The 26,544-nt window shown below is 34.6% G+C and overlaps 2 protein-coding genes across 2 annotated transcripts; both read left to right on the top strand.

Moving 5' to 3' along the window:
* Positions 1-3,698: 3,698 nt before the first annotated feature.
* On the top strand, positions 3,699-6,978 carry LOC143609981 (uncharacterized). The gene is made up of 6 exons (XM_077084585.1): positions 3,699-4,261; positions 4,361-4,452; positions 4,883-5,342; positions 5,551-5,756; positions 5,828-6,303; positions 6,406-6,978. The coding sequence occupies exons 1-6, from the start codon at positions 3,699-3,701 to the stop codon at positions 6,976-6,978; spliced, it is 2,370 nt and encodes a 789-aa protein (XP_076940700.1).
* A 17,139-nt stretch (positions 6,979-24,117) lies between these two features.
* Positions 24,118-25,324, top strand: LOC143609984 (putative membrane-associated kinase regulator 6). The gene is made up of 2 exons (XM_077084589.1): positions 24,118-24,780; positions 25,054-25,324. The coding sequence occupies exons 1-2, from the start codon at positions 24,132-24,134 to the stop codon at positions 25,062-25,064; spliced, it is 660 nt and encodes a 219-aa protein (XP_076940704.1). The 5' UTR covers positions 24,118-24,131; the 3' UTR covers positions 25,065-25,324.
* The last annotated feature ends 1,220 nt before the right edge of the window (positions 25,325-26,544 follow it).

A 26,544-nucleotide genomic window follows, 5' to 3' on the forward strand; every position in this document is an offset into this window, starting at 1 on the left:
CCTAAAACAGTTGAAATTGAACATTACAAAGGATCATCGATAGTGGAGTTAAAAAAGCATGAAAAAAGAGTTTGTTTGGGTGATGGAGTTACTGATCTAATATGTTCTTTGAAGATTCGTCCTTATCAGAGGATTATTTTTATTTTATTTGAAGATGAAAGTAAATGGTTAGTTAGAACTCCTTCCACGAAGGCAACTTCTACTGGTATCGACAGGCATTTGTTTTATACGATCATAATAGAATGAATGAGAAATTGGTAGAATTCACTTTCTTTGTTTTTAATTAATAGTCAGTGTTAGAAACATGTATATTAAAATGGTTATAACATATATTATGCTTTTCTGTTTTCCTAACAGGTTGTTTTAAAGAAGAACATTGAATCCCAGTTTCAAGACGCGCTTCAAATCGGAGTAATAAGTTCATTTTTAATCATAACCATTCATGGGAGATAAATTTTAAATTTTATAAAAAACACTATTTATTTGGTGGCGGTTGGAAAAAGTTGGTTCAAGATTTGGCTTTCAGAGATGGTGACGTTCTTTGGTTAAACTATGTCAACATGTCTACTGTTGATTTAAGAATGTATGACAAGAACGGTATTCCTTTATTGTTTCCACATTTACCACCAATTATTTTTCATCAATTATCAAATTTCAATACACATGGTGAACATACCGTGGACTCTCCATATTGTGAATCAGTAGTTGGTTATTCTTACAATCCCGTTATAGATCATGGTGATAATAATAAGGCTGAAAACTCTAATTGTTATTTAGAGTTTCATAAGAAGATTAAATATCGTATGGTAATAAATGTTATATGTTTCAAAACTATTTTGTTATATGTTTGTTACTTTAAATTTAAATTAAACATATTAAGTTTCTAATTTATTTTGTTTTTAATATGTAAGGTTTACCTGCTGAAGTTGGTAGACTGGCGAATTTGAAAAGAAGGCGCTTAATTAAGTTCAGGAGTGTGGCTGGCTATGAAACAATCTTTATAGTTAAAAATGGAGGAGAAAACGAGACGCTTTACATTAATTGGATGGAAAGATTACGTAATCAATAATCGATTATGTTTTGGCCAGAGTTTAGTTATTCGTTATTATAAGAATGATGTTGCTTTAGTTGTTCTTAAAGTTATTTAGTTATGATGTTTTTTTTTCGTTTTTTTTTTATTAATTTCGACTTTATTAAAACTTTAATGTAAGAACCATTATCTTTATTTGTTTTGTTTGCTTTAGAAATAATGTGTTTATGCATTGTTATTTTTTTCATTCATTCATGTTTATACCAAATATTTGTCAACATAATCATAATCATGATAACCAAATCTTTTTATAACCATAACCTATGTAAATGTAAAATTTATGTTATTCGTACTTTTTTTTTAAACCTGGTCAAAATAGATTAATATTAAACTATTAACTTACATTAAACTTAACGACGATTTCCTAAAGATATTCATAATTGAAATTTATATCATATTCCCTAATTTAAGATTCTTTCCATTTTATTACATTAATGACATTTTAATTTAGTTTTAATATTATAAATTCCTTAAATGTTGATTCATAATTTTTTCCTCCATTAACCATTTTCTATGATTTGTCAACATATCTTCCACCATTTGTTTCCATTATTCGTATAATCATGTCTTCATCTTCTAAGAAACGTAATATTGTTCTCTCCACTTCAAACAGCAAGAACTACGATCCAACTGGTATTTCAGTCTTTGTTCATATTTGTATCAACTCAGTCGATTTTTTTTTCATTTAAACGGAATTCATTATGTTTTAGGTAGGTAATCCTTCAAGAGACCCATTGTCTGATGTTTCCAACACAACCCAGTCAAATAATGTTCAAAATGTTCATTCGAATCCACTTACCACATGTTTTTTTAACGGATACTCAGATCCAGTATATCATTCCAATCAATACGGTAAAATCTCGAGGCGTCAACATTTTTATATTAATTTTAACAATGTTTAATTTGGTTGTTTGGTAATATTAATGTTTTCATTTACTTTGAATTAATCTATTTTCGTATCCTATGTTTGTTGAAATAAAGGTCAACCTCAAATCGGCCAGCTAGGTAACGTTTTAAGCAATACACCAGTTATTATATCTCAAAATTACACATCAAATAACTATTCATAAAAAACGGTTCAAGTAAGTTTTATATGTATTATATTTATAATATATTTGTAAATTTATTTATAATACTTTATTGGACTTATTTTAAAATTATAAACGCAGATTCTAACATTAGAACCCGTACTCCCTATGAAGTTCAAAGGAGTTGTGTTACTACAATTCAAAAAGGGAAGGAAAACTTATCTCCATCAACACTACCAAGCGTAAACAATAATTCCCTATATAACCAACGTTTGTTTCTCTTTTTGTCATTCATAGGTATTCTAATTCTCTAGCTACTGTTATTTTCATTATTCATTTTTGATTATATTTATATTATAAATATATTTCTAGATGATACTTCTACGCAACTTGGTGGTTTTTATTCTTCAAATCGAAACAATGAAAATAAATTGTAGACGGTAAACGTGATAAATTAAAACACTCATTAAACAAAGCTTCTCAAACAATGTCGTCTTCTTCAAGTAAAACCTTTTTCCTCTTAGTCATACATTTATAATATTTAATCTATTTGTTGTTTTATTAGTTATAAAATATTGTTTTTAACAGGTTGTGTTATTTCCTCTAACATCATCCCTAATCCAACATCAAATTTTAGCGGTTCTGTCTCTAACTACATAAATTCTGGAAGTACGTCATCAAAAAGGCTTGTTGGAAGACCAAGGAAAACAATCAATACTACTCCTATACCTATGCAGCCGATTTTGAGTTTTTTGTTAATGTTTTTAAAGGCATATCAACAAGTTATTATTTAATACATTATATAATTTTACATTAAATATTATAAATCTTGGTCATAAACTTATATGTCTCATTAATTATATAGATTACGTTGATCATGGTGATCAAAGTTTCAAATGTAAGTCTTGCAACGCGTGCTTGTGGGAACTTGAATCTAGGAGAGGAAAAAAAGTGCCGATACAACGTTCTCTTTATTTTGTCGCAATGGAAATGTTAAACTTCCTGATTTAAAGCAACCTCATGAAACTTATGTAAAGTTATTTCGTGCCGAAGATTCTATAAGCAAGTATTTTTTGAAAAATATTAGACGATTCAATTCTATGTTCTCCTTTACATCAATGGGTGGAAAAATTGACAATTCCATTAATAGAGGAAACGCTCCTTTCACGTTTAGACTTGGCGGAGAAAACTACCATTCTATAGGAAGTCTTCTTCCATTAGATGGTAACAAACCACAGTTTGCTCAACTATACATTTATGATACGGAGAACAAAATATCAAACCGACAACGAGTTTTTGGGTAAGGCTTACTTTTAAACATTATATGTTTTTCATTTTTAAAACAATTACTGTTTTATCATATATTTCCTTTATATTAATGTTAAAGTTTATTTGTTTGTCTTACAGTGAATCATCTTCAGATGCCGACAATTACGAAAATTATATTATTAATTATCTCAAGGAAATGTTAGACTCACAAAATCCATTGGTTCAGGCATCGTATGGTACATGATACTTTTAAAGAAAATCCTCAGATTGATTTTAAACTCCGCATTGTTGGAACAAGGAAATACGATGCTATGACTTATAACTTACCAACGGCCTATGAGGTTGCCGCTCGTATTGTTGGAGATATTGGTGATGCAATGGACAAGAGAGATATAATAGTTAACTCCAGGTCTGGTGGTCTTCGACTAATTAGTGAACTTCATCCTTCTTATACTCCTCTACAATTTCCTTTTCTGTATCCTTTTGGTGAGGATGGTTATAAGGTAGACATTCCTCATAGAAATGTCGATCCTTCATCTACGGCTGCCCATAAGAAGTGCACGATGCGAGAGTTCTTTGCATATAGGTTACAAGATAGGCCGAACCAATTCTCACTACCCTTAAATGGAAGAAGGATTTTTCATCAGCTTTTGGTTGACAAATATACCATGGTTGAGAGTCAAAGGTTGCATTTTATACGTGGAAAACAGAGTGAACTTAGGTCTGACACCTACGAAAGCCTTCGAAACCTTAAGACGGCAGGAAATTTAGATGTTTCAACATCTGGGCAGCGTGTAATTCTTCCGTCAACTTTTACTGGTGGAAGTAGATATATGATGCAAAATTACTTGGACGCTATGTGTCTTTGTAGATGGTACGGTTATCCAGATTTTTTCTTAACTATTACGTGCAATCTCGCTTGGCCAGAAGTCAAACGTTTTTTAAAGGATACCAATTTAAATTCTGAATACAGGCCAATATACTATGTCATTTTTTTTAAAATGAAGCTTGATTCAATGATTAAGTTGTTGAAGGATAAGGCTTTGTTTGGAAAAATTAAAGCAGGTTCGGTTTCGTATTTAATATTTTTTTTTCATATTTTGTTTACTGTTTGTTAAAGATATTTATTTAATTTAATTTTGCTAATTTATTTGTTTACCGTTTGATTCCAAACGTGGTCTGCCTCATGCCCATATTCGCCTATTCATTGCTCCAGAGAATAAAATTCACAATCCGTCACATATAGATAATTTTATTTCAAGTGAAATTCCTGACAAAGTCACTGAACCAGACCTATACCAGCTTGTGTCAGATCATATGCTTCATGGTCCTTGTGGTGAGGCTAATCCGAGTTGTAGCTGCATCATTGATAGAGAATGTTCAAAGAATTTCCCAAAATGATTTCAAAGTGAGACAAGTATAGATTCCAAAGGTTTTCCGATTTATAAAAGAAGAGACAATGGATGTTATGTCGTTAAGAAATGTATAAATCTAGATAATAGAAAGGTTGTGCCTTACAACAAAATTCTATTACAAAAGTATCAAGCCCATATAAATGTCGAGTGGTGCAATCAAGAAGGATCAATCAAGTATTTGTTTAAAGATATAAATAAGGGTCCAGATCGAGCTACAATTTCCCTTGTCCAAAATAACACCGCCGACAATGAAGATCCTAAAGTAGATGAGATTAAAGCTTTTTACGATTGTAGATATCTTTCTGCATGTGAGGATGCTTGGAGAATATTTGCTTTTGATGTTCATTACAGGGTCCCGGCTGATACAAGACTTCCTTTTCATTTACCTGGTCAACAACAAGTAATTTATGGCCCTGAGGAAGATATTGAAGATGTTCTTACCAAGACTTCCAATTCAGTTTCATTGTTTACTGGTTGGATGGAAGCAAATAGAAACTACGAGTATGAAAGGAAGCTATCATATGTTGAGTTTCCAACACAGTTTGTATGGAAAAAAAACATCACCACCAAAATGGGTAGAAAGGCAAAGTGGATTTGCTATTGGTAGAATTAATGTCGTTCCCACATCATTTGACGAGGCCTACTACTTAAGAATACTTTTAAACAAGGTTAAAGGACCGAAATGTTTTGAAGATATTCGAACAGTAGATGGTTTTGTTTGTGATTCTTTTAGAGATGCATGTTAAAGAAGAGGGCTTTTAGACGATGATAAGGAGTACATAGAAGCAATTGAGGAAGCAAGCCATACCACAAACGGATATTATCTAAGAAATTTGTTTGCAACAATGCTTATAACATCCTCCTTATCAAGACCTGATTACGTTTGGGATAATACATGGCATTTCTTAGTCGACGGGATTCTATATCATCAACAAAAGAAACACAAGAATCTAGGTTAGTTTGTTATATTTGTGAACTTGTCTTTTTGTAGTTTAGTTTAAAGTAGATTTATTATTTTTTTTCAGGTTTGTCTATTAGTGACGAGCAACTAAAGAACTTGGCATTACTTCAGATTGAAGAGTTTTTGGTATCAAACAATTCATCTCTACGTAGGTTTTCACATATGCCGTTTCCAGATCAGGAATCTGTGTCTACGTCAATGAATTCTCTTATGATGGAAGAATTATCTTATGATAAGGATTCTTTATCAAATGATTTTAAGCTTTTGTACACATCTCTAACTGATGAACAAAAAAGCGATTACAACGAAATATTCAACTCCGTGAAACATAAAAAAGGTGGTGTTTTTTTCGTGTATGGTTACGGCGATACTGGCAAAACATACTTATGGAAAACTTTATCGGCCTCAATTCGGTCTAAGGGAGAAATTGTTCTTAATGTTGCTTCAAGTGGAATAGCATCTTTATTATTAGAAGGCGGTAGAATGGCTCATTCAAGATTCCTAATTCCAATCAATCTGATCGAGGACTCCCAATGTCAGGTAACTATTATAAATTTCATTAAGTCTTGATTATTTCACATTTAAATTTATGTTTTTTAATTATTTTATTGAATCTAATGTTTACATATTCAACATTTTCAGGTTAAGAGAAATACTGATGTTTCTGACTTATTGAAGAAAACATCATTAATAATTTGGGATGAAGCTCCCATGATCCATAAACATGCATTTGAAGTGTTGGACAAAACCCTAAAAGATGTTATGAACGTTGATTTGGGCAACACTTCTGGACCATTGTTTAGAGGTAAGGTAGTTGTTCTTTGTGGTGATTTCAAACAGATTGTACATGTTGTACAGAATGGAACAAGAAACGATTGTGTGAACGCCACAATTAGTTCTTCTTACATATGGTCAAATTGTAAGGTTTTGAAACTAACTAAGAACATGAGGTTGACTGTTGGTTCTCAAATGTCAAATACTTTAGAGATTAAACAATTCGTTGATTGGTTGTTGGATATTGGTGAAGGTAATCTTAGAGGTCCTAATGATGGTGAAGCAACTATATCAATTCTAGAGGATCTTCTAATAAAAGATTCCCTTGATCCTATGTCTGATTTAATAGACTTTGTTTATCCTTCTATGTTAGATAGGTTTAATAATCTTACTTACTTTCAAGAACGGGCGTTGCTTGCTCCCTTAAATGATGTGGTTTAAGAGATTAATGATCATATGTTAGCGTATTTTCCTGGTCAAGAAATGGAGTACTTAAGTTCATATAGCATTGACGAGGTTGAAAGTGTATCTGAGGATTTTGATCCAACGTTGTACTCTCCTGATTTTCTTAATGGTATAAAGATGTTTGGAATGCCAACCCATCGTTTGTTACTTAAGGTTGGAGTTCCTATTATGTTACTACGGAATATTAATCAGAAAAAAGGGTTGTGCAATGGAACTCGACTAGAAGTTGTTAGTTTGGGTAAATGCGTCATTGAAGCTAAGGTTGTTTCTGGTACTATGTAACACCCGTTAATTTCCTTCTCGTTATCCCGGTCCGTTAAATTATTTAGCTTTCCTCTCAAATGCCATATTCTTTAAGTAGGAGGGGCCATGGTGTAACTTTGATATTATATCATACAGAAGAGATTATTCAGGTTGAATCATTCAACCACTCTTGCACTCACCATGTTCTCCCAACTACTCTTCTTACCTTTTTCCTCCTTAGCCGACCAAGACACCAAGAGCAGCTCACCATTATTGAACTACTCATCCACTCATCATGTTCCCCACATGCTTCACTTTTTTTTCAATCTTAAATTGAATGGCCAGCAAAGATGTAGCTCACCCCTGCAATCATCTTGTTTACAGCCAGAGTGTGGGCATAAAACTTCTATTGAATGTGAGTTCTATGTTTCCCTAGATCTATTACACCATAATCCATCTTTATGTCTCACGTATTGATCATAAACTGCTTGTTTTAGTCTTACCGGGTGGCTGTCCGTTTGAGCAGTTTCGGGACTGAAGTGATTGAGGCCTTTACTCCATAATCTTCCTATGTATGGCTAGTGTATCATAATTTAATATTATGTATTTTGGTGTTCGTTTGACTGGTCAACTAATTGTAATTGAAAACTAGTATTCGGTTGACTAGTTTGTGATTTGTGATGTCTAACGCGTTAATAGGAAGAAATCAATAACCAATTCGAATATTATAGCCTCGGTACATATTGTGGACTATAAGAAATTGATCTTAAAAGTGATGGGGAGGAATTGGTTGTCGGTTAATCAAACGGGTCAGTACAACGTTAATCCACGTTTATGGAATAGTTGGTACTTTGTACTTATGAGTTACCGACCCATTTGACTCGTGTAGCATCGTGTGGACTTGTTGACTGTGAATTCATCATATTGGGTCCACATGGGGCTGAGTTGGATGTAATAACCTAACCGACTCTTAAACGCGCGTGTTAGTATCACATAGTGCTTCCGGGGGCAAATTGGGAATTCTTTGTTCCCGGGAGTATCTAAGAGTCGTGTGGGTATAAGTAAGGCCGGGAGCTGTTATGAATGAGATTGATGAGGTCGAGGCCTTAGGTACTTGAACCGTGTTAGAACGTCCCGTTGGATAAACGAGTCCTTTCGGTGTCGTTAGTAATGATTGTTTATAAACCGACAGGCGTTTGAGTTGTGGGGATACTTAGGGATTCTCTAGCTCGTGGTGAATTCGTGCCTTGTGTCAGGTGAGTTCATGATGCCCTTTTTACCTTTTTTTTAGTTTTGGGCTAGCATGTACACTTAAACGATTTTGCTTGAAGAACCGTTTAAATTATTTTTGCATAGGCTTATTTATATAGGATAGGCCTTGAGATGATAATATTGGATGATTTATGGATGTGTATGTATATATATTATTGAATGGCCTATATTTGGCGAATTTTGTAGTCGTTGTCGACTACGGATGTTAAGTATGCCTACTTCGTGTTTGCACGCGTGGATGGAATGTTACGTGTTGGGGTTGTACGTTTTCTCTGCCCTGAATGTTACTATTGGATGTTATATATATATATATATATATATATATATATATATATATATATATATATATATATATAGGAAAGCATGTGTAGAGATGTTTATATATAAGATTTATTACCTATTATTATTGTCGATATGGTTTTTTTTCTGCAGGGGCTACCATAGCTTACGGTAGCCACCGTAGCATACTGTGGCTTCTGAGGAATGGAAATCTATTATTATTAAAGATGTTTTTTATTTAAACTTGAACTCACTCAGCTTAAGCTGACTTTGTGTACATGTTAGTGTGTGTTTCAGGTTTAGAGGAGGATGCTTACCGCTTGGACGTGCTCGAGACTACTTGGTCGGTTAAAGGCATACTTAGTCGGAAGTTTCAATAAAATTAAACATTATCTTTTAATGTTTTATTAAATACATTTCAATTTGATTTTGGGAATTTGGTTTTAATAATTTTCCGCTGAACCTATACTTTGAATTATTACTTTAATGGAATGAGCTATTTAAGTTTAAGTATTTTTGTAAATATCATGTATGAGTACCAACTGTGGGACCACCGGGAGTCGGGGTCTTACAAGTTGGTATCAGAGCCATGGTTCGAGGGATCCGAGCGTCCCCTAATGCATGGACTCGAATTGTAAGCGAAAAGACTATTATGCCAACCGCGAGTAGCTGCACGCTAAGAGGTAACTTTAATTGTTTAGTCATTCCTTGAATTTTTAAAGTTTCCAAAATATGATTAATTATTTAAGTGTTAGATGGGATATGGTTAGGAGTAGGGGGTTATCAGGACGGGCCGGTGAAGTAAACGACTAATAACACTTGATCAACGTTATTAGCAGTCTACCTTTACCTTCCATGTCCTAAATACTACTTGTGTCTGACTATGTTAGGGTTCTGTCTTTATATGGATAGGATATGGCTAACTCTCACGGCGTTAGCATTAAAGTTCAATTACCGTGTTACAATTCTGTATTTGTAGGGATAAGACATGGTTATTAATCATGCAACTAAGAGACGACGTCCTAGTGTTCGTGGTCGTGGTCGTAAGCCACGTGCCGAGGCCGAGAGAGGTGATCCAGCCCCGCAACAGGAAGAAACCCCTATCCATGAGGAAGAGGGTAACCCTGCCCTAGATCCTGCTATGCGCGTGGCTATCGCGGATGAGGTTTACCAGGTTCTCCATAGCACCACTCCCGAAATCATTACTGAGGCTGTCAGGGCCTTGGAAAAATCACTGCTGGGTAAGAGTTCGGATAAGGAAGGGATGGGTAAGGAGATGCCAGCCGGGGAGGAAGAGGTTTTTGTGCCGAGTGAGGATGAAGACGAGGTCGGCACCTTTAGTGTATCTACCCGAGGTTGATCGTATGGAGATTTTAAGAAGTGTGACCCTCCTTCCTTTGACGGTACTAAGGATGCGTTGGTAGCACATCAGTGGGTGAGAGAAATGGAGGTCGTATTGAGGGTTAGTAAGTGTAAGGGGGAGGACATGGTGACCTTCGCGACCGCCTCGTTTCGTTCTGAAGCGCTATGTTGGTGGGATAATCTGGTGCAGGCTATGGGTGATCGTTCTATTAGAAGGATGACTTGGGTTGAGTTGAAGAAGTTGGTTCTTGATCAGTTTTGTCCTCCACACGAATTGGATAAGATTGAACAAGATTTCTTGACCTTGGAGGCTGGCAGTATGACGCATCGGGAGTACACCACGAAGTTTAATAAGATGGCTCGCTTATGTCTCGATTTGGTTACTCCTGAAGCCAAGAGGATTAAAAAGTATGTGAAGGGTCTTCCGACGGATATTCGAAGGGGTGTGATGACCACCAACATGAACTCGTTTCATTCAGTGGTTACCCTAGCCGGCACGTTATACGATCAGAGGGAAAAGTTACCGCCAACTAAGACTAGGAAGACGTGGAATTCAAATTCGTATGGTAAACGGCCCGGGGGAAACAACTTTAATTCGGATGAGAAGAGGGTTAAGATTGAGAATTCGGATTTTAAGAAGGATGTGGCGTTTGTAAAGTGCAAGAAGTGCGGGAAACAGCACAAAGGGGAATGTAAGCATGGGTCTAGTTCCTGTTTTCGTTGTGATAAGGTTGGACACCCCCATTTCGAGTGTCCGACGTTGATTTGTTTCCGCTGTAAGGGAGCTGGCCACTTGTCATCAAACTGCCCTACTATCAAGACTGGGGGCCCGACCCGGGAAATTCCTTTAGGAGGAAACTGGAAGAAAAGCCAAGAAAGAGGCAAAGGATGATGCGGACGTTGTTTCCGGTACTTTTCCCAATACGTCATTATAATTTACCATTTTGAATTTCTTTTCCTTTGGAAACGTTTGTGTGTTCAAGTAGCTAAGTAAGTAGTGTAATATTATACTAGGTACCTATTTACTTGATGAAATACAGGCAACCGTTTTATTTGATTCGGGTGCTAGTAGAAGTTTTGTGTCTACCACTTTCTATTCTTTGTTGAATAAATTACCCGAGCGCTTAGTTGATGTGTTTGATGTTGAGGTCGCCGTAGGAAAGTCTGTATTCGTGTCTAGGGCTATTCAGGGTTGTACCATTGAGTTGTCTGGGTATAGATTTCCGGTGCGACTGTACTTGATGCCGCTTGGCTATTTCGATGTGGTGCTTGGGATGGACTGCTCGCGAGTGTTGATGCTCAGATCATTTGTGGTCAGAAACTTGTACTTCTAAGGGCCCCTGATGGGACCCAAATTATGGTCTTCAGTGATCGGAATGGTGCAACTCCACCTATCATATCCATGCTTAAGGCGAGAAAATTGATGCAACGGGGATGCGGAGCGTATCTGGCGTATGCTATAAACGTGAAAACCGAGGATGCTACTGTCGGTGATGTTCCTATTGTTCGGGATTTCCCGGATGTTTTTCCTGATGATTTGTCAGATATTCCGCCGGATCGCGAAGTCGAGTTCTGAGAAGACCTTGTTCCAGGTGCAAAACCTGTTGCTCGAGCCCCTTACCGTCTAGCACCAAATGAAATGAGAGAACTTATGACTCAATTGGAAGACTTGCTTGACAAGGGCTTCATTCGATTAAGCATCTCACCTTGGGGTGCCCCAGTCTTGTCGTCAAAAAGAAAGACGGTAGCATGCGGATGTGCATTGACTACTGTGAATTGAATAAACTTACTGTGAAAAATCGATACCCTCTACCAAGGATCGACGACTTATTTGATCAGCTCCAAGGAGCTAGTTGGTTTTCAAAAATCGACCTTAGGTCCGGGTATCACCAGTTGAAAATTTGTGAGGAAGATATCCCTAAGACTGCCTTCCGCACTCGTTATGGGCATTATGAATTTCTCGTGATGTCTTTCGGTTTGACTAATACATCGGCCGCGTTCATGGATCTTATGAACCGGGTGTGTAGGCCGATGCTTTATTGTTCTGTTATTGTGTTCATCGATGACATTCTTATGTATTCCAAAAGTGAGTCCGATCATGCTGGTCATCTCACGGAAGTTTTGGAAGCTTTGCGAAAGAATAAATTGTATGCGAAATTTTCTAAGTGTTCTTTTTGGCTACGCAAGGTTCAATTCTTGGGTCATGTCATTAACTCGAGCGGTATTCTGGTCGACCCTGCAAAGGTGGAAAAAGTAAACGAATGGGAACCTCCTAATTCTGCGTCTGAAATTCGTAGTTTTCTGGGATTGGCGGGGTATTACCGCCGCTTCATTCCCGACTTCTCAAAAATCGCTTCGTCGTTAACCAAGTTGACTAAGAAGAATGTTAAGTTTGTGTGGGGTCCTAAGCAGGAGGAGGCTTTCCTTGAATTAAAGGACAAGTTGACGCATGCTCCGGTTTTAGCTCTACCCGATGGCACCGAGGATCTGGTTGTTTACTCTGACGCCTCTTATCAGGGGCTTGGATGTGTTCTGATGCAACGGAGTCGAGTCATAGCTTATGCCTCATGGCAGTTAAAGCCTCATGAGGAGAATTATCCTACTCACGATTTGGAACTGGCGGCGGTTGTGTTCGCGCTTAAGTTATGGAGACATTATTTGTATGGTGTTCCTTGTATTATCTTTACCGATCATAAGAGCTTAAAGTATTTCTTTGAACAAAAGGAACTGAATATGCGTCAGCGTCGGTGGTTAGAATTGATTAAGGACTATGATCTGGAGATTATATATCACCCTGGCAAGGCTAACGTGGTAGTCGACGCGTTAAGCCAGAATAAGAGACCGAATCCTATTCGCATGTCTTACCAGCTTATCCTGAGACCCGATATTTTAAAACGGATAGCCAATGTTCAGAACGAGGCCTTACAGGTGGAATGGATTATGTCATAACGTATTTAGGGTCAGGAGAAATTTTTAGAAAACGTCAGTGACGGGGTGAAGTATAAGGACGGTCGTTTATGGGTACCCAAGCATGGAGGATTCAGGAGCCAGATATTGGATGAAGCACATAAGTCGCGCTATTCCATTCATCCGGGCGCGACCAAGATGTACCAAGACCTGAAGAAGAATTTCTGGTGGCCCGCGATGAAGTATGAGGTGGCTCAGTACGTGAGTAAGTGTTTGACGTGTCTACAAGTTAAGGCTGAACACCAGAAGCCTTTCGGGAAGCTACAACCCCTAGATATACCTGAGTGGAAGTGGGAGCATCTTACGATGGACTTTGTGACTAAGTTGCCTCGTACTCCTGAGGGTAGTTATGACACAATTTGGGTAATCGTGGATAGATTGACTAAGAGCGCTCATTTCTTGCCAATTAGAGAAACTTTTAATTCTGAGCAGCTGGCCGATGTGTTCATTCGTGAGATCGTTTCGAGGCACGGAGTGCCCGTATCTATTGTTTCGGATAGGGATACACGTTTTACCTCCCGATTTTGGAAGAAATTCCATGAGGAGATGGGTACCAAACTTCTTATTACTACCGCTTATCACCCGCAGACGGATGGTCAATCCAAGAGGACCATTCAAACACTGGAAGATATGTTGCGGGCTTGTGTTATCGATTTTGGTGGTAGCTGGGATCATCACTTACCGTTAGTCGAGTTCTCGTATAATAACAGTTATCACGCTACGATTGGAATGCCACCGTTTGAGATGTTGTATGTGCGTAGGTGTAGGACTCCGGTCTGTTGGGGCTCCATTGGTCAAAAACAGTTGGGTAGTTTGGAAGTGGTTGAGGCCACGACTGAAAAACTCGATAAGATAAAGGCTTTTATGAAGGCCGCTCAGGATCGTCAAAAGTCTTATGCGGACAAAAGGCGGAGACCTATTGAGTTCGAGGTTGGTGACCATGTTATGTTGAAAGTTTCTCCTTGGAAGGGTATTATTCGTTTTCGTAAAAGGGGGAAACTCAGTCCGAGATTCATTGGTCTGTTTCGTATTTTGTCACGAGTTGGTGAGGTAGCGTATAGACTGGATTTACCCGACGAACTCGCGGGGATTCATCCTACTTTCCACGTGTCTCATTTGAGGAAATGTTTAACAGATGAGGAGGCCCATGTGCCTCTTGATGATATCGAGCTTGATAGTAAGTTAAACTATGTTGAAGAACCTATCGCTATACTTGACCGTCAGGAAAGGCGTTTGAGGAATAAAGTAGTTAGGCAGGTTAAGGTGCAGTGGAAGCACCGTAAGGGTTCCGAGGCTACTTGGGAATCCGAAGATAAGATGATGAAATTGTATCCGCAGTTGTTCCTGTCGCATAGGGATTTAGGGACGAATCCCATTGTAAGGGGGTAGACTTGTAGCACCCGTTAATTTACTTCTCGTTATTCCGGTCCGTTAAATTATTTAGCTTTCCTCTCAAATGCCATATTTTATAAGTAGGAGGGGCCATGGTGTAACTTTGATATTATATCATACAGAAGAGATGATTCAGGTTGAATCATTCAACCACTCTTGCACTCACCATGTTCTCCCAACTACTCTTCTTACCTTTTTCCTCCTTTAGCCGACCAAGACACCAAGAGCAGCTCACCATTATTGAACTACTCATCCACTCATCATGTTCCCCACATGCTTCACTTTTTTTCTCTCTTAAATTGAACGGCCGGCAAAGATGTAGCTCACCCCTGCAATCATCTTGTTTACAGCCAGAGTGTGGGCATAAAACTTCTACTGGAGGTGAGTTCTATGTTTCCCTAGGTCTATTACACCATAATTCATCTTTATATCTCACGTATTGATCATAAACTGCTTGATTTAGTCTTGCCGGGTGGCTGTCCATTTGAGCAGTTTCAGGACTGAAGTGATTGAGGCCTTTACTCCATAATCTTCCTAAGTATGGCTAGTGTATCATACATTAAGATTATGTCTTTTGGTGTTCGTTTTACTGGTCAACTAATTGTAATTGAAAACTAGTATTCGATTGACTAGTTTGTGATTTGTGATGTCTAACGCGTTAATAGGAAGAAAGCAACAACCAATTTGAATATTATAGCCTCGGTACAAATTGTGGACTGTAAGAAATTGATCTTAAAGTGATGGGGAGGAATTGGTTGTCGGTTAATCAAACAGGTCGGTACAACGTTAATCCACGTTTATGGAATAGTTGGTACTTTGTACTTATGAGTTACCGACCCATTTGACTCGTGTAGCATCGTGTGGACTTGTTGACTGTGAATTCATCATATTGGGTCCACATGGGGCTGAGTTGGATGTTAATAGCCTAACCGACTCTTAAACGCGCGTGTTAGTATCACATAGTGCTTCCGGGGGCAAATTGGGAATTCTTTGTTCCCGGGAGTATCTAAGAGTCGTGTGGGTATAAGTAAGGGCGGGAGCTGTTATAAATGAGATTGATGAGGTCGAGGCCTTAGGTACTCGAACCGTGTTAGAACGTCCCGTTGGATAAACGAGTCCTTTCGGTGTCGTTAGTAATGATTGTTTATAAACCGACAGGCGTTTGAGTTGTGGGGATACTTGGGGATTCTCTAGCTCGTGGTGAATTCGTGCCTTGTGTCAGGTGAGTTCATGATGCCCTTTTTACCTTTTTTTTAGTTTTGGGCTAGCATGTACACTTAAACGATTTTGCTTGAAGAACCGTTTAAATTATTTTTGCATAGGCTTACTTATATAGGATAGGCCTTGAGATGATAATATTGGATGATGTATGGATGTGTATGTATATATATTATTGAATGGCTAATATTTGGCGAATTTTGTAGTCGTTGTCGACTACGGATGTTACGTATGCCTACTTCGTGTTTGCACGCGTGGATGGAATGTTACGTGTTGGGGTTGTACGTTTTCTCTGCCCTGAATGTTACTATTGGATGTTATATATATATATATATATATATATATATATATATATATATATATATCTTTCCTATATATACATATATATATATATATATATATATATATATATATATATATATATATGTATATATAGGAAAGATATATATATATATATATGTATATATATATGTATGTATATATAGGAAAGCATGTGTAGAGATGTTTATATATAAGATTGATTACCTATTATTATTGTCGATATGGTTTTTTTTCTGCAGGGGCTACCATAGCTTACGGTAGCCATCGTAGCATACTGTGGCTTCTGAGGAATGAAAATCTATTATTATTAAAGATGTTATTTATTTAAACTTGAACTCACTCAGCTTAAGCTGACTTTGTGTACATGTTAGTGTGAGTTTCAGGTTAAGAGGAGGATGCTTACCGCTTAGACATGCTCGAGACTACTCGATCGGTTGAAGGCATACTTAGTCGGAAGTTTCAATAAAATTAAACATTCTCTTTTAATGTTTTGTTAAATACATTTCAATTTGATTTTGGGAATTTGTTTTAATAATTTTCCGCTGAACCTATACTCTGAATTATTACTTTAATGGAACGAGCTGTTTAAGTTTAAGTATTTTTGTAAATATCGTGTATGAGTACCAATTGTGGGACCACCAGGAGTCGGGGGGGTCTTACATACTAATATTGGATTTCGTACTTTAATTAGCAGAATAAGTCTTACACCGTCTGATAAGAAGCTTCCATTCAAGCTAAAGAAGAGACAATTTGCTATATCGGTTTGTTTTGCAATGACTATAAATAAAAGTCAAGGACAATCTTTAGCGCGTGTTGGATTATATTTAAAAGACCCGGTAGACTCGCGAAGGTATTAAGATTGTTTTATTAGATAAGGAATCCAAATTGATTAGTGAAACCAAAAATGTTTTGTATAAGGAAATTTTTGAAAACCTTCTATGAATTTTTTGACAATACTTTTTTGTTTACGTTTGTATCTTTTTAAATATGTTTAAGGTTTTTTAATAAAAGGATTGTATAATTTTATTTTGTCTAACTATAGGTACATGTTTGTATGTTCAATTATGTTTAGTTTTTTTATGTTTTTTGTAGTATATCTTTTATATTTTTGAAATTTAATTTTATAGACTTTTATTTATTGGCTAATATTACACTGGTTTATATATATATATATATCCGAAATATATCTTATATACATTTATATCTTATCAATTTACTAAATTAAAAAAATAGGATAATAGGTTAAATGTTCATCAATAGTTTAATAAATATAGGGTTAATCAAGAGTTTTATTGAATGAATAAACCATCATTTTTATTAATAATTAAAAAAGACTCTTTGGAAGATAAACACAATAATCATAACTTCTACAAAATAATTATCAGTTTCTTCGAAATTTTCATCTCTTCCATCATCTTCAACAATGACGACACTTGTTTCTTGGAAATTTTCATCCGAAATCAATAATTATCAGTTTCTTCTTAACGATCTGTCTACAATCCATAAGCCTTCTATCGAATCGGTTATGTCTTTTAACATTCTGTTTAAGTATCAAATAATAGGATTCGGAAACCGCAAACAAGTTATTAACGAAGAAGAGAGAGAACTATTGAATGTTCTAAATGAAGAGATTTTACAACATGAACAAGAACTACTTCCTTTGGTCAATGTTAGGGAGTGGTTTTATTATCCTTTGCAAAATAATGTGGTTATAAACTATGTCAATGGGCAACAAAAGAGTGTTAATCCTAAGTCCATATTGCAATCCAATGACATTTTTCTTTTAAGAGATTTAGATTTCTTGAAGCTTTCTAATGTTTTTAAAGCAAGAGCACATTTGGATTTGGAGAATGAGGTGGCTGAGAAGGTAAAATGGCTGTTAGATTGTCAAAATTATGAATCCGATTTTGATGATCTTCAAAGCTATTTTGGTTCTGATTCAAAAGTTTAAGGTAAATCAAATGAAACATGTTAGTTATATTTTTGATAAATATAATTTTTGACTTTATTGTTGACTTTGCTTTTTTCCTTTATGTTAGTAGTTTACTTCATATACATAGACTTCTAAAAAGTACAATACACACTTATAATAGTTTGTTTTTGTTTTATCGGGTTGTTATGACACTTTGCGGTTTTTGGTGGGTTGTGATGTAAGTTCATTTTTTGGTAAACTTAACTTCCACATGTTTATATTTTCTTTTAGAGTATACCTTTTATGTTAGCATTAAGATTGTAGTAACGGTATTAGAATTTTAATTATTTGGTATAAGTGATTACTTTTAATATGTCCGTCTCTCTAATATTATAGTTTCAATATACTTTGATTTGTAATTACCAAATTGATTAAATTTTTTTGTTTCTGGTTATAAACGTAGGTTATAAAATTGATTTATTTTTTTTTTGCCTCAACATAAGTAGCTACATATTTTAGATATCACCCATTCATTATGATATACATTAACTTTTTGGTTTAATACTTAATAACGTTCCATGGTTTGTTTATATTTTTCAGATGTTTAAGGTGATGATTTTGTTTTGGACGGAAATTTTCAAGGTCATCATGTTCAAGTCATGTTAATATCTAATGATTTAATGTGTTTGATAAGACAATGAATTATTTGTTTCTATTAGGTTATTATGTAGACAATGGTTTGGTGCACTTCTTTTTTGGGATGTTTTTGAATGTTTATATATCGTTATATATTATTATATTGTATGGTAGTTTATATACATTTTGTTATATATCTAATATCAACCCGTGTGTAACACGGGTACTATACTAGTTAACTAATAAAGGGTTTCCCCTTGGTTGTATATATGGAGAAAGAATAATAACTTCATAACCTAATCACACACATATAACAATTTTGTGTGTCTCCTCTCTCTTAAAACCGGGTTCCTCTCAAAAACTCTAACAACATCCTTAACTATTCATTCTAAAGGGAAACTCGATCAAGATAACAAACATGTCGACTGAATCATACCCTGCTGCGGTTATTACTCTCTCTGTTGTAACAGGTTCATAGGTTTAATATTTATTATGTTTTCTATTACTTACATGAAGAACTGATCAACATTTTTTCTTCCACGAAGAACCATCGCCGATTAGATATTTTATGGGATGCTATATGCTTATGGGGTATAACCTACCACGATAGATTCTCAATTGGAAGACCCATACGTCATATGTTATGGGGCAAACCTACTTGCAAATTAATATTCTAGAGAAAATATTTACTTTTAGCGATTAAAGACCAGCCTCCGGTTCATCGTGTTTTCTAGAATCAATGTTTAATTAAATACACAAGTTGGGAGTTCCCTCAGACAAGTTCCTGGAATATTTGCGACACTTATTATATAATACGAGCATGCACGTTTCTTTATATTACTTTAATTCATGTACGTGACAAGTTATACTGTTTCATGCAATTTTTGTTGAGTTGTCCCCTAGACAATTCACATTTTTAATACTTGTTTAATTTTAGGAGTCTAACTAATAGTAGAACTGTTAAAAGGCAAGACTCCTTAATTTGGGCCCGAATACCCTTTTGTTTCTTGATAACAGTAATTAATTAAATAGAATATAGTATCATCAATGTTGTACTTTAGTGCTTCTTGAAGCTAAATCTTTCATCTTTCACAAAAATATACAAACTAAAACTTATTGTAATGATCTTTCTCATAGTTCAAAGCTATTCTATTTACAGGGCCGTCTCCAAGAAATTTAGTACCTAGGCCGAGCTTAAATAGAAAGGTCCGCAAGCCTTAATGAATAACAAAATATACAAGATAATTTTTATAAACGACAATTAATGTTATAACAATAAACATAGAAAATATATGATTTATTAATACAAAATTTATGAGAATTAATATAGTTATTTTAATATAAATTTAATTTTTTGAACTTGTATAAAGAATTTGGTATGTTGTTGAAATAAAAGTTATTAGCAAAACTAAAGGAGTGAATATGTAATTAATAGGTTTAATTATAAATAAAGTGCAGGGGCTATTCTGCCATTCTCTAAAACTTAAGTCATCATCTCTGGTTCTCCATGTTCAACGTCACTTGATTTCCGACGAATATTTTCCGGTGAGTATATTTCCTGTGTGTTTTACACACCAAAGTTAATGATCGAATCAACTGATTGACGATGTCGATTGACTCGTGATTCTTACTGAAAAATATATAAACATTTATAAAAGTTTTGGCCCCCAAAAATTACGTGCCTCAGCCGGAGGTGTGGCTCGCACGCCCCCCGGGCCGCCCCTGTCTATTTCTTTTGTAATAATACTTATATGTATTCATGCATAAAGTTGATTAATAATAGACAATAACTCATAGCGTTTTTATTATTTTATATGGTATCGAAGAAGTGCTCTTCTAATAATCTACTACTCTAATAAAAGAATACCATTTTGTGTCACTTGTAACTATCTCAACCATCCTCATATTTTTAAACCCATTTTGTTATTTGGATCCTATGTGGGTCATTACTAAACTAAAATAGTCTTATTCTTATATATATAAAGCAAGTGTGTTAATGTTTATTTATTTCTTCTTTTTATATTTTAACGTCATGTTAATCCTTAAGTAATAAAATGAAACAATTTAGCTATAGAAAAAGAATATGTCAAATGGGATTGAAGTGGTCGAAATATTGCTTTATTATTATTATATTTTAGTATTTTCAGGTACATAAAACAAAAATCAATTAAAATGCTTTCTTCCTTGAAAATTTTCATTATATACATTTTACTACATTCTCATAAATTTGTTTATAAGATAGAATCATGAAGCTCTTTTCTTAGCTATCATATATATAAGTAGCTTTTATTCCCTGTAATACGGAGTTGTTTTATATTATTCATTTCTAATATTAATATATATTTTTAGATTTTAATTTTATTTATTGCAAGGAAATTATTAATATACTTAAGATTTGATGATGAACGAGTTTCACAAATAAATGAGATGATATAACCCGGTTTAAAAGCTATATGAGTTTGGTGAGACCCACAACCCGCTTTTTTTACTATAAAATTGTTTATTAATTATAGATAATATCTTTAAAAAACGGATACTATTTGCTAGCATATCCCTATTTTATATGATTTTCATATCAAGTAATTGATGAGTTTAATTTTTAATATATGAGGTGTTATAACCCGTTTAAAAGGTTTTCTGGGTTTGGTGAGACCCAAACCTGTGAATTCGATTTAAATGCAAAAGAAACATTCATTTACAAATGAAGCAATTTGGTGGCTTGAGAGTATTTAAGGAGACTTCGTTTTTATATATTTAAGATTTTATTAAGATTTTAAACATAATCTTGTTTTAGTATTTATGGTTGGCTTGTACTTGAAAGAACATGCGTTTTCACACGGGCATCTATACGCCGTTTTGTCAAGATTTACAGGCAGACATTTGCTAAAATTTTGATTATTGATAAACTAGGTACGTTAACCAACACAACCTCAAACATAGTGTACAAGGAAATTCTCTCTTAGTAGTAAATATTTGTGTAATGTTTCTGTAGTAATTTATATGTTTTTAATATAAATTGTAATTTTATTTATAATTGTGTTGTCGATTGTATTTTGATAAATGTTCAAAATTTTAAAATTTTCATAAATTCCCGTATAACACGCGGGGCTCAAACTAGTCTTCTTATATTCCTCATTGCACTACTAAATCGGTTGTGGGTCTTCTTTCCCATCGTCCTCATTGTGTGATGATCTTCTTTTCTCTTCTTATTGCTTATGTCGTGCCCGAGAGACACTTGTACACATATATAGTTTAGTTTTAAACGATTCTTCTCTTATCGTCATGGTACCGCCAAAAGTAATTACAACTTATTTGTCGTAGTTGTAGCAACAATCTCCATAGCTTTGTCATTGTGTGTATCTTGTCATTGCCGCTATGGTCTTAGATTTGTCGCCACCACCTTTTTTGCCACATAATTAAGTTCTTACTCTTTATGCTTTCCGTCTTCGACGTGCCTTTGTCATAACTATGGTCTTTGATCAGCCTTTGTTGTCTGTAACTCTGTACTTATATGGTTTTCTTATTGTTTAAGATTTATAAGTTTTTATTTATTTTTTCTAGATTGTATATCCTTATAAATTCTTTGTTTTTCACATTAGTCTGATTAGTGTTCGATTTACTCCCACTCCAGCACTATTAAATATAAAATATAGTTAAGGGGGTAAAATTAAAATACAAAGAAAGACAAAAATAAAAAGTATGAGAAAAATTTGTGGTTACACAAAAAACTATAAAAAATATAATAACTCAAAATAAAAATAAAAACAACAAAATTTCAAAAACCAAAATATTTCCCCATAAAAGAAATTATGAAAAGACACAATGATGAAAATTATTAAAAGACACAATTATAAATAAAAACACAATTCTAAATAAAAAAAGACGTAATGATATTTTTTTTCTCAAAATCGTGTCTTTTTTTAAACGAGAAAGATGGGAGAACCATTTTTGTTTTTTTTACTTTTTATATTTTATTTTTTAAATTTTGAGTAAATTTTTTTATTATTTTTTAATTAATGTTTTCGAGTGTTTTTTTGTGACCATAAATTCTTCTAACCTTCTCATTTTTAATTATTTTTACAGAATAACTTGACCCCCTAGTTAAGGCTTATTGATATATCATTACCATAATTAGACTATGTTTTTATTTAATTTCATTTGTAATTATTCTTATTCTACTTCTATCAATAATTAATTATGCACAGTCGCAAAGCTTCACAAGAATTTATTATTCTACAGTATCATTTTGTTAAACGTTAAAAACAACTTTTAGTTTAAACTTGGTCTTGCATACAATATGCGGTAATTTTTGAGTCAATTTTTATAAGGATGTAAATAACAAACAAAATGGATTTTAATAACTTAAAGCCGGCCAATAATAATTTTATATTAACGTCGTGAACAATAAGACTTCCCAACTTTTATTTTCATTGCCATAGACAATCACACTTTTACGGAGAAAACAACTCTACCAACTCAAATTTTCATATATGTTGTTTCGAAATAATGTACAACTACGGTTGTGATAAAAGAGATAAGTCAATTGCTTATAGATTGTTTATTGAGGTGGAAAAATAAACCGGTTAACAAATCGACTCGAAAATCGAACCGCAACCGAACTGGTTTGAAACCGTAGGTTCGGAACCGGTTTGTAATTTTATTCACAAAAACCAGTGTCAAACCGGTTAACCGAACCGAAACCGGGCAAAAACCAATAAAAAACATAACAGAAACCGATCAAAATCCTAACCAAAACCAATCGTAACATGGTAAGAAACTGGTTTCATCCCGAGCCAAAATCGATCATAAACCGATTTTGACTTTTGTTGATCAAACCGGACATGTTTTAGCCGAAACCGGTTTGTGCACCTCTAATTGCTTATTAGGGAGATCAATGTTACATTTCCGTTAAGAGTGTGGTTAGGGGGTGTTTGGGTGAGTTTTTAAAAATGTTTTTTTTGTTTTGCTTATTTGTTTCTTGAAAAATAAAAGCAACTTTTGAAAAGTTAAAATTTAAAGCTTTTTGAGGAGCTTTGCCAAACATATTTTGCTTTTTAACAAACAAATAAACAAGTTTTAAAAGTTCACCCATCTTAAAGCAAAGAAAGCAAAAGAAGTTCTAAGTATTTATTAATGAGTTGCAGTTAAGACTCTTAAAATACATTTTGCCGTAAAAAATGATGGATGATGACTACATGTATACCTTTGGAAAGATCAGGAAGGGAATGATTTATTTATTTATTTATTTTGTGATTTTGCGCTTTACCATATAATAATATCAATACCCCTTTTTTATTATTAAAGTGGCATGCAACATTACATCATGTGGGGTTCACATTGCTGTCTCATCTATGATCATTTTCGTCCCTTATATATTGTACTGATAATATATAATATTATTATGGAGTGAAGGACCACAATAAAGATGTCCTTACATGCACATGTATGTTTTATATACATATACGTACGCACACCACAAGGAATTTGATAAACATTTCCACTTGATCTCAACTCTTTCATATCCTCCATGGAAACTTCAGAATCACTCTCAATTGAGAGCTTCTCATACAGTTGGTTAGTGAACCGAAAACTGTCTTTCGAAAGCCCAAAAGGTTCCTTCAGAGCCTCTTTGGATGCATTTGATGAATCCAGTTTCATTGAAATGGACCCCAAACTTTCTGCCTCCAAAAGATTTCTTGTTTTTCATCAAGATTTCAACTTTGATCTTCCAACACTGCAGCCTTGTGTTCATGCGGATCAACTTATCTCTAATGGGATTCTGCTTCCCCTCTTTTTGAAGCCATTAGATATCGGAATTTATGATTCCAATTCCAGTACTCCGGACACGTCGGTGTGCTCAAACGCCCTTGCGAAGCCATGCTCCTATCGGAGGTATAAAAGATTGCCAAAAAGAGTTGTACAAAAGTATGTGCGGTTGGTTAGATTGATTTGGCTCAAAATGAAAAGAGGACACGACGCTATTGAAGTAAAGACAGCCGAGAATTGGGACTCGTGTGGTTCAGATAACTGGTCAAGATCATGGGTATTTGAGAGTGCGAAAAACTACACGTTGTCTCCTACGACAAGTGAAGCGTGTGCTGTGGATGATTGGCGAAGATCTTGTGATTCTGAGAGTTCAATCTATGAAGCAGTTCTTCACTGCAAGAAAACTATTGGTAAGAATTCATTAATCTTCTTGTTTATTTTTTAAAGAAAGGTGGTAAAATTAGTAAATTGGGTCATGAGTAATTAGTAACAAGTTCAGGTGGATATATATTTGTGTTTTTCTAGTATGTTGTCCAAACATTTTTTATAAATAGCAACTTGTCTCATCACAAAATATATAATATCATTTTAAACAATAATTTAACCATCTATATCTAGTTTTATGATTTGCAAAACATGAATGCAAAAATTGAAGTATTTACCTGATGTTTGTTAATTTTCAGGCTGCAAATGAAGCTGTGACAAGGAGACACAAGATGCCAAGATGGGTACATGATTTGTTGAAAATAATCTGATAATTGCTTCTTTTTTTAAAATGTTTCCCCGGAAAAAATACTACGCGGTTTAGGCTTTGGATTCGTGGTCCTTACATTCCAAAAGTCAGTAACAATTCGGATTATGTTCTAAGATATTCAGAATACATGTGTAAAAACATTAGTTTGGATTATTACTTGTCAAGTTTTATAAAGGGCTACTGATATTAGCCGGTTCTTTGGTTTTCAAAGAATCCGAGCTAGATTGCTTGGTGAAGTTAAGTATAAGAAAGTTCAGCGTGTTACAGAAGGTTACTATAGTGTACCAATGCATATAGTTATCTCTTTTATGTATATTATGTTTTGGAAACCACAAGAGTTGTTACCGGAAAACTCATGGGACCCATCAATACTGTATCATCTATGTTTAATTACAAACACAGACGGATATCTCCCTGACATAATACAACAATTCAATAACATACCCATATTTGGACGAGGGGATCCGATAAACAAAGATCTTCTTAGTTTCTTCTGAAACAGTGTTGTACCATTTTGTACTTGTCCTATTTGTATCATTTATACATTTATAACTGTTATTTTGTTAAAATATATGGTTACCTTCACAACGCCACCTCCGTCTATCACGCATGGTTTTAAGGCATACTAAAGGCTCGTTAAATATCTGCAAAATTTTAACAGTAAGACAAGATGATAAAGGAATGAACTTATAATAATTGTAACGCGCTGTTAGATGTGCTATAAAACGATAAGTTTGGTGATTTACAAAAGGGGTGGTGGTTTAAATACACCCTCTTTTAGGAATCATACGTTCGTGTATGTTGAAGACTAATTTTCTTTGTCTTTTTCCTCATAAGGGTGTATGAAGACCATAACCCTGAAATGAATAATTGAATGGATCTTAAATAAAATCAAAATTTTGGAATTTAACGGGCCAAAACCTAATAACACAAACATGGCAAATCAACTAGATTACACACTGCAAGTGAAAACTAGACGTATGAGTAAGATCTATAATCTGTTGTCAGGAAAAGGGACCTAGGTAAATTCTCAAGCCACCACCCGCAGCAGCCATAGTCCTAGTTTCTCACTTTTCACTCAACAGGCTCTCTGTCCTTGTGCTAGTAGACCCACTCCAAAAACCATACTTGAGCTACTAAAATCTTTTATAGACTGGCCTTACTTCTTTTGGGGCTCCATTATTATCGAACATGTCCATTATATATATATATCATAATACTGTTCCAACAATCTAGCAATCAGAAATTTGAAAAACAAAGTAAGATACTAAAGCTTATAATCAATCATGAAAACTTAAAATAACATCCCTATTAATTGATAACAGAAAATATTCAACCACGAATCATGAAAATTTTTAACACACCGGTCAGTCATTGTTATTGTGGGACCATTTAATTAGAGTGAAACCTAATTAGTGTC

The sequence above is a fragment of the Bidens hawaiensis genome, unplaced genomic scaffold (genome assembly GCF_021521415.1).
Source record: "Bidens hawaiensis isolate Kalapana, Puna unplaced genomic scaffold, B.hawaiensis_p1.1 tig00022892_1, whole genome shotgun sequence".
NCBI classification, from domain to species: Eukaryota; Viridiplantae; Streptophyta; class Magnoliopsida; order Asterales; family Asteraceae; genus Bidens; species Bidens hawaiensis.

What these genes read in the sequence shown, in the direction of transcription:
- LOC143609981 (XM_077084585.1), top strand. Translation starts at nt 3,699, where the DNA reads ATGACTTATAACTTACCAACGGCCTATGAGGTTGCCGCTCGTATTGTT. An exon ending in GCTATGTGTCTTTGTAGATG is followed by an intron (nt 4,262 to 4,360) that starts GTACGGTTATCC and finishes TTCTGAATACAG; the next exon opens with GCCAATATACTATGTCATTT. An exon ending in GTTTGGAAAAATTAAAGCAG is followed by an intron (nt 4,453 to 4,882) that starts GTTCGGTTTCGT and finishes GTATAAATCTAG; the next exon opens with ATAATAGAAAGGTTGTGCCT.
- LOC143609984 (XM_077084589.1), top strand. Translation starts at nt 24,132, where the DNA reads ATGGAAACTTCAGAATCACTCTCAATTGAGAGCTTCTCATACAGTTGG.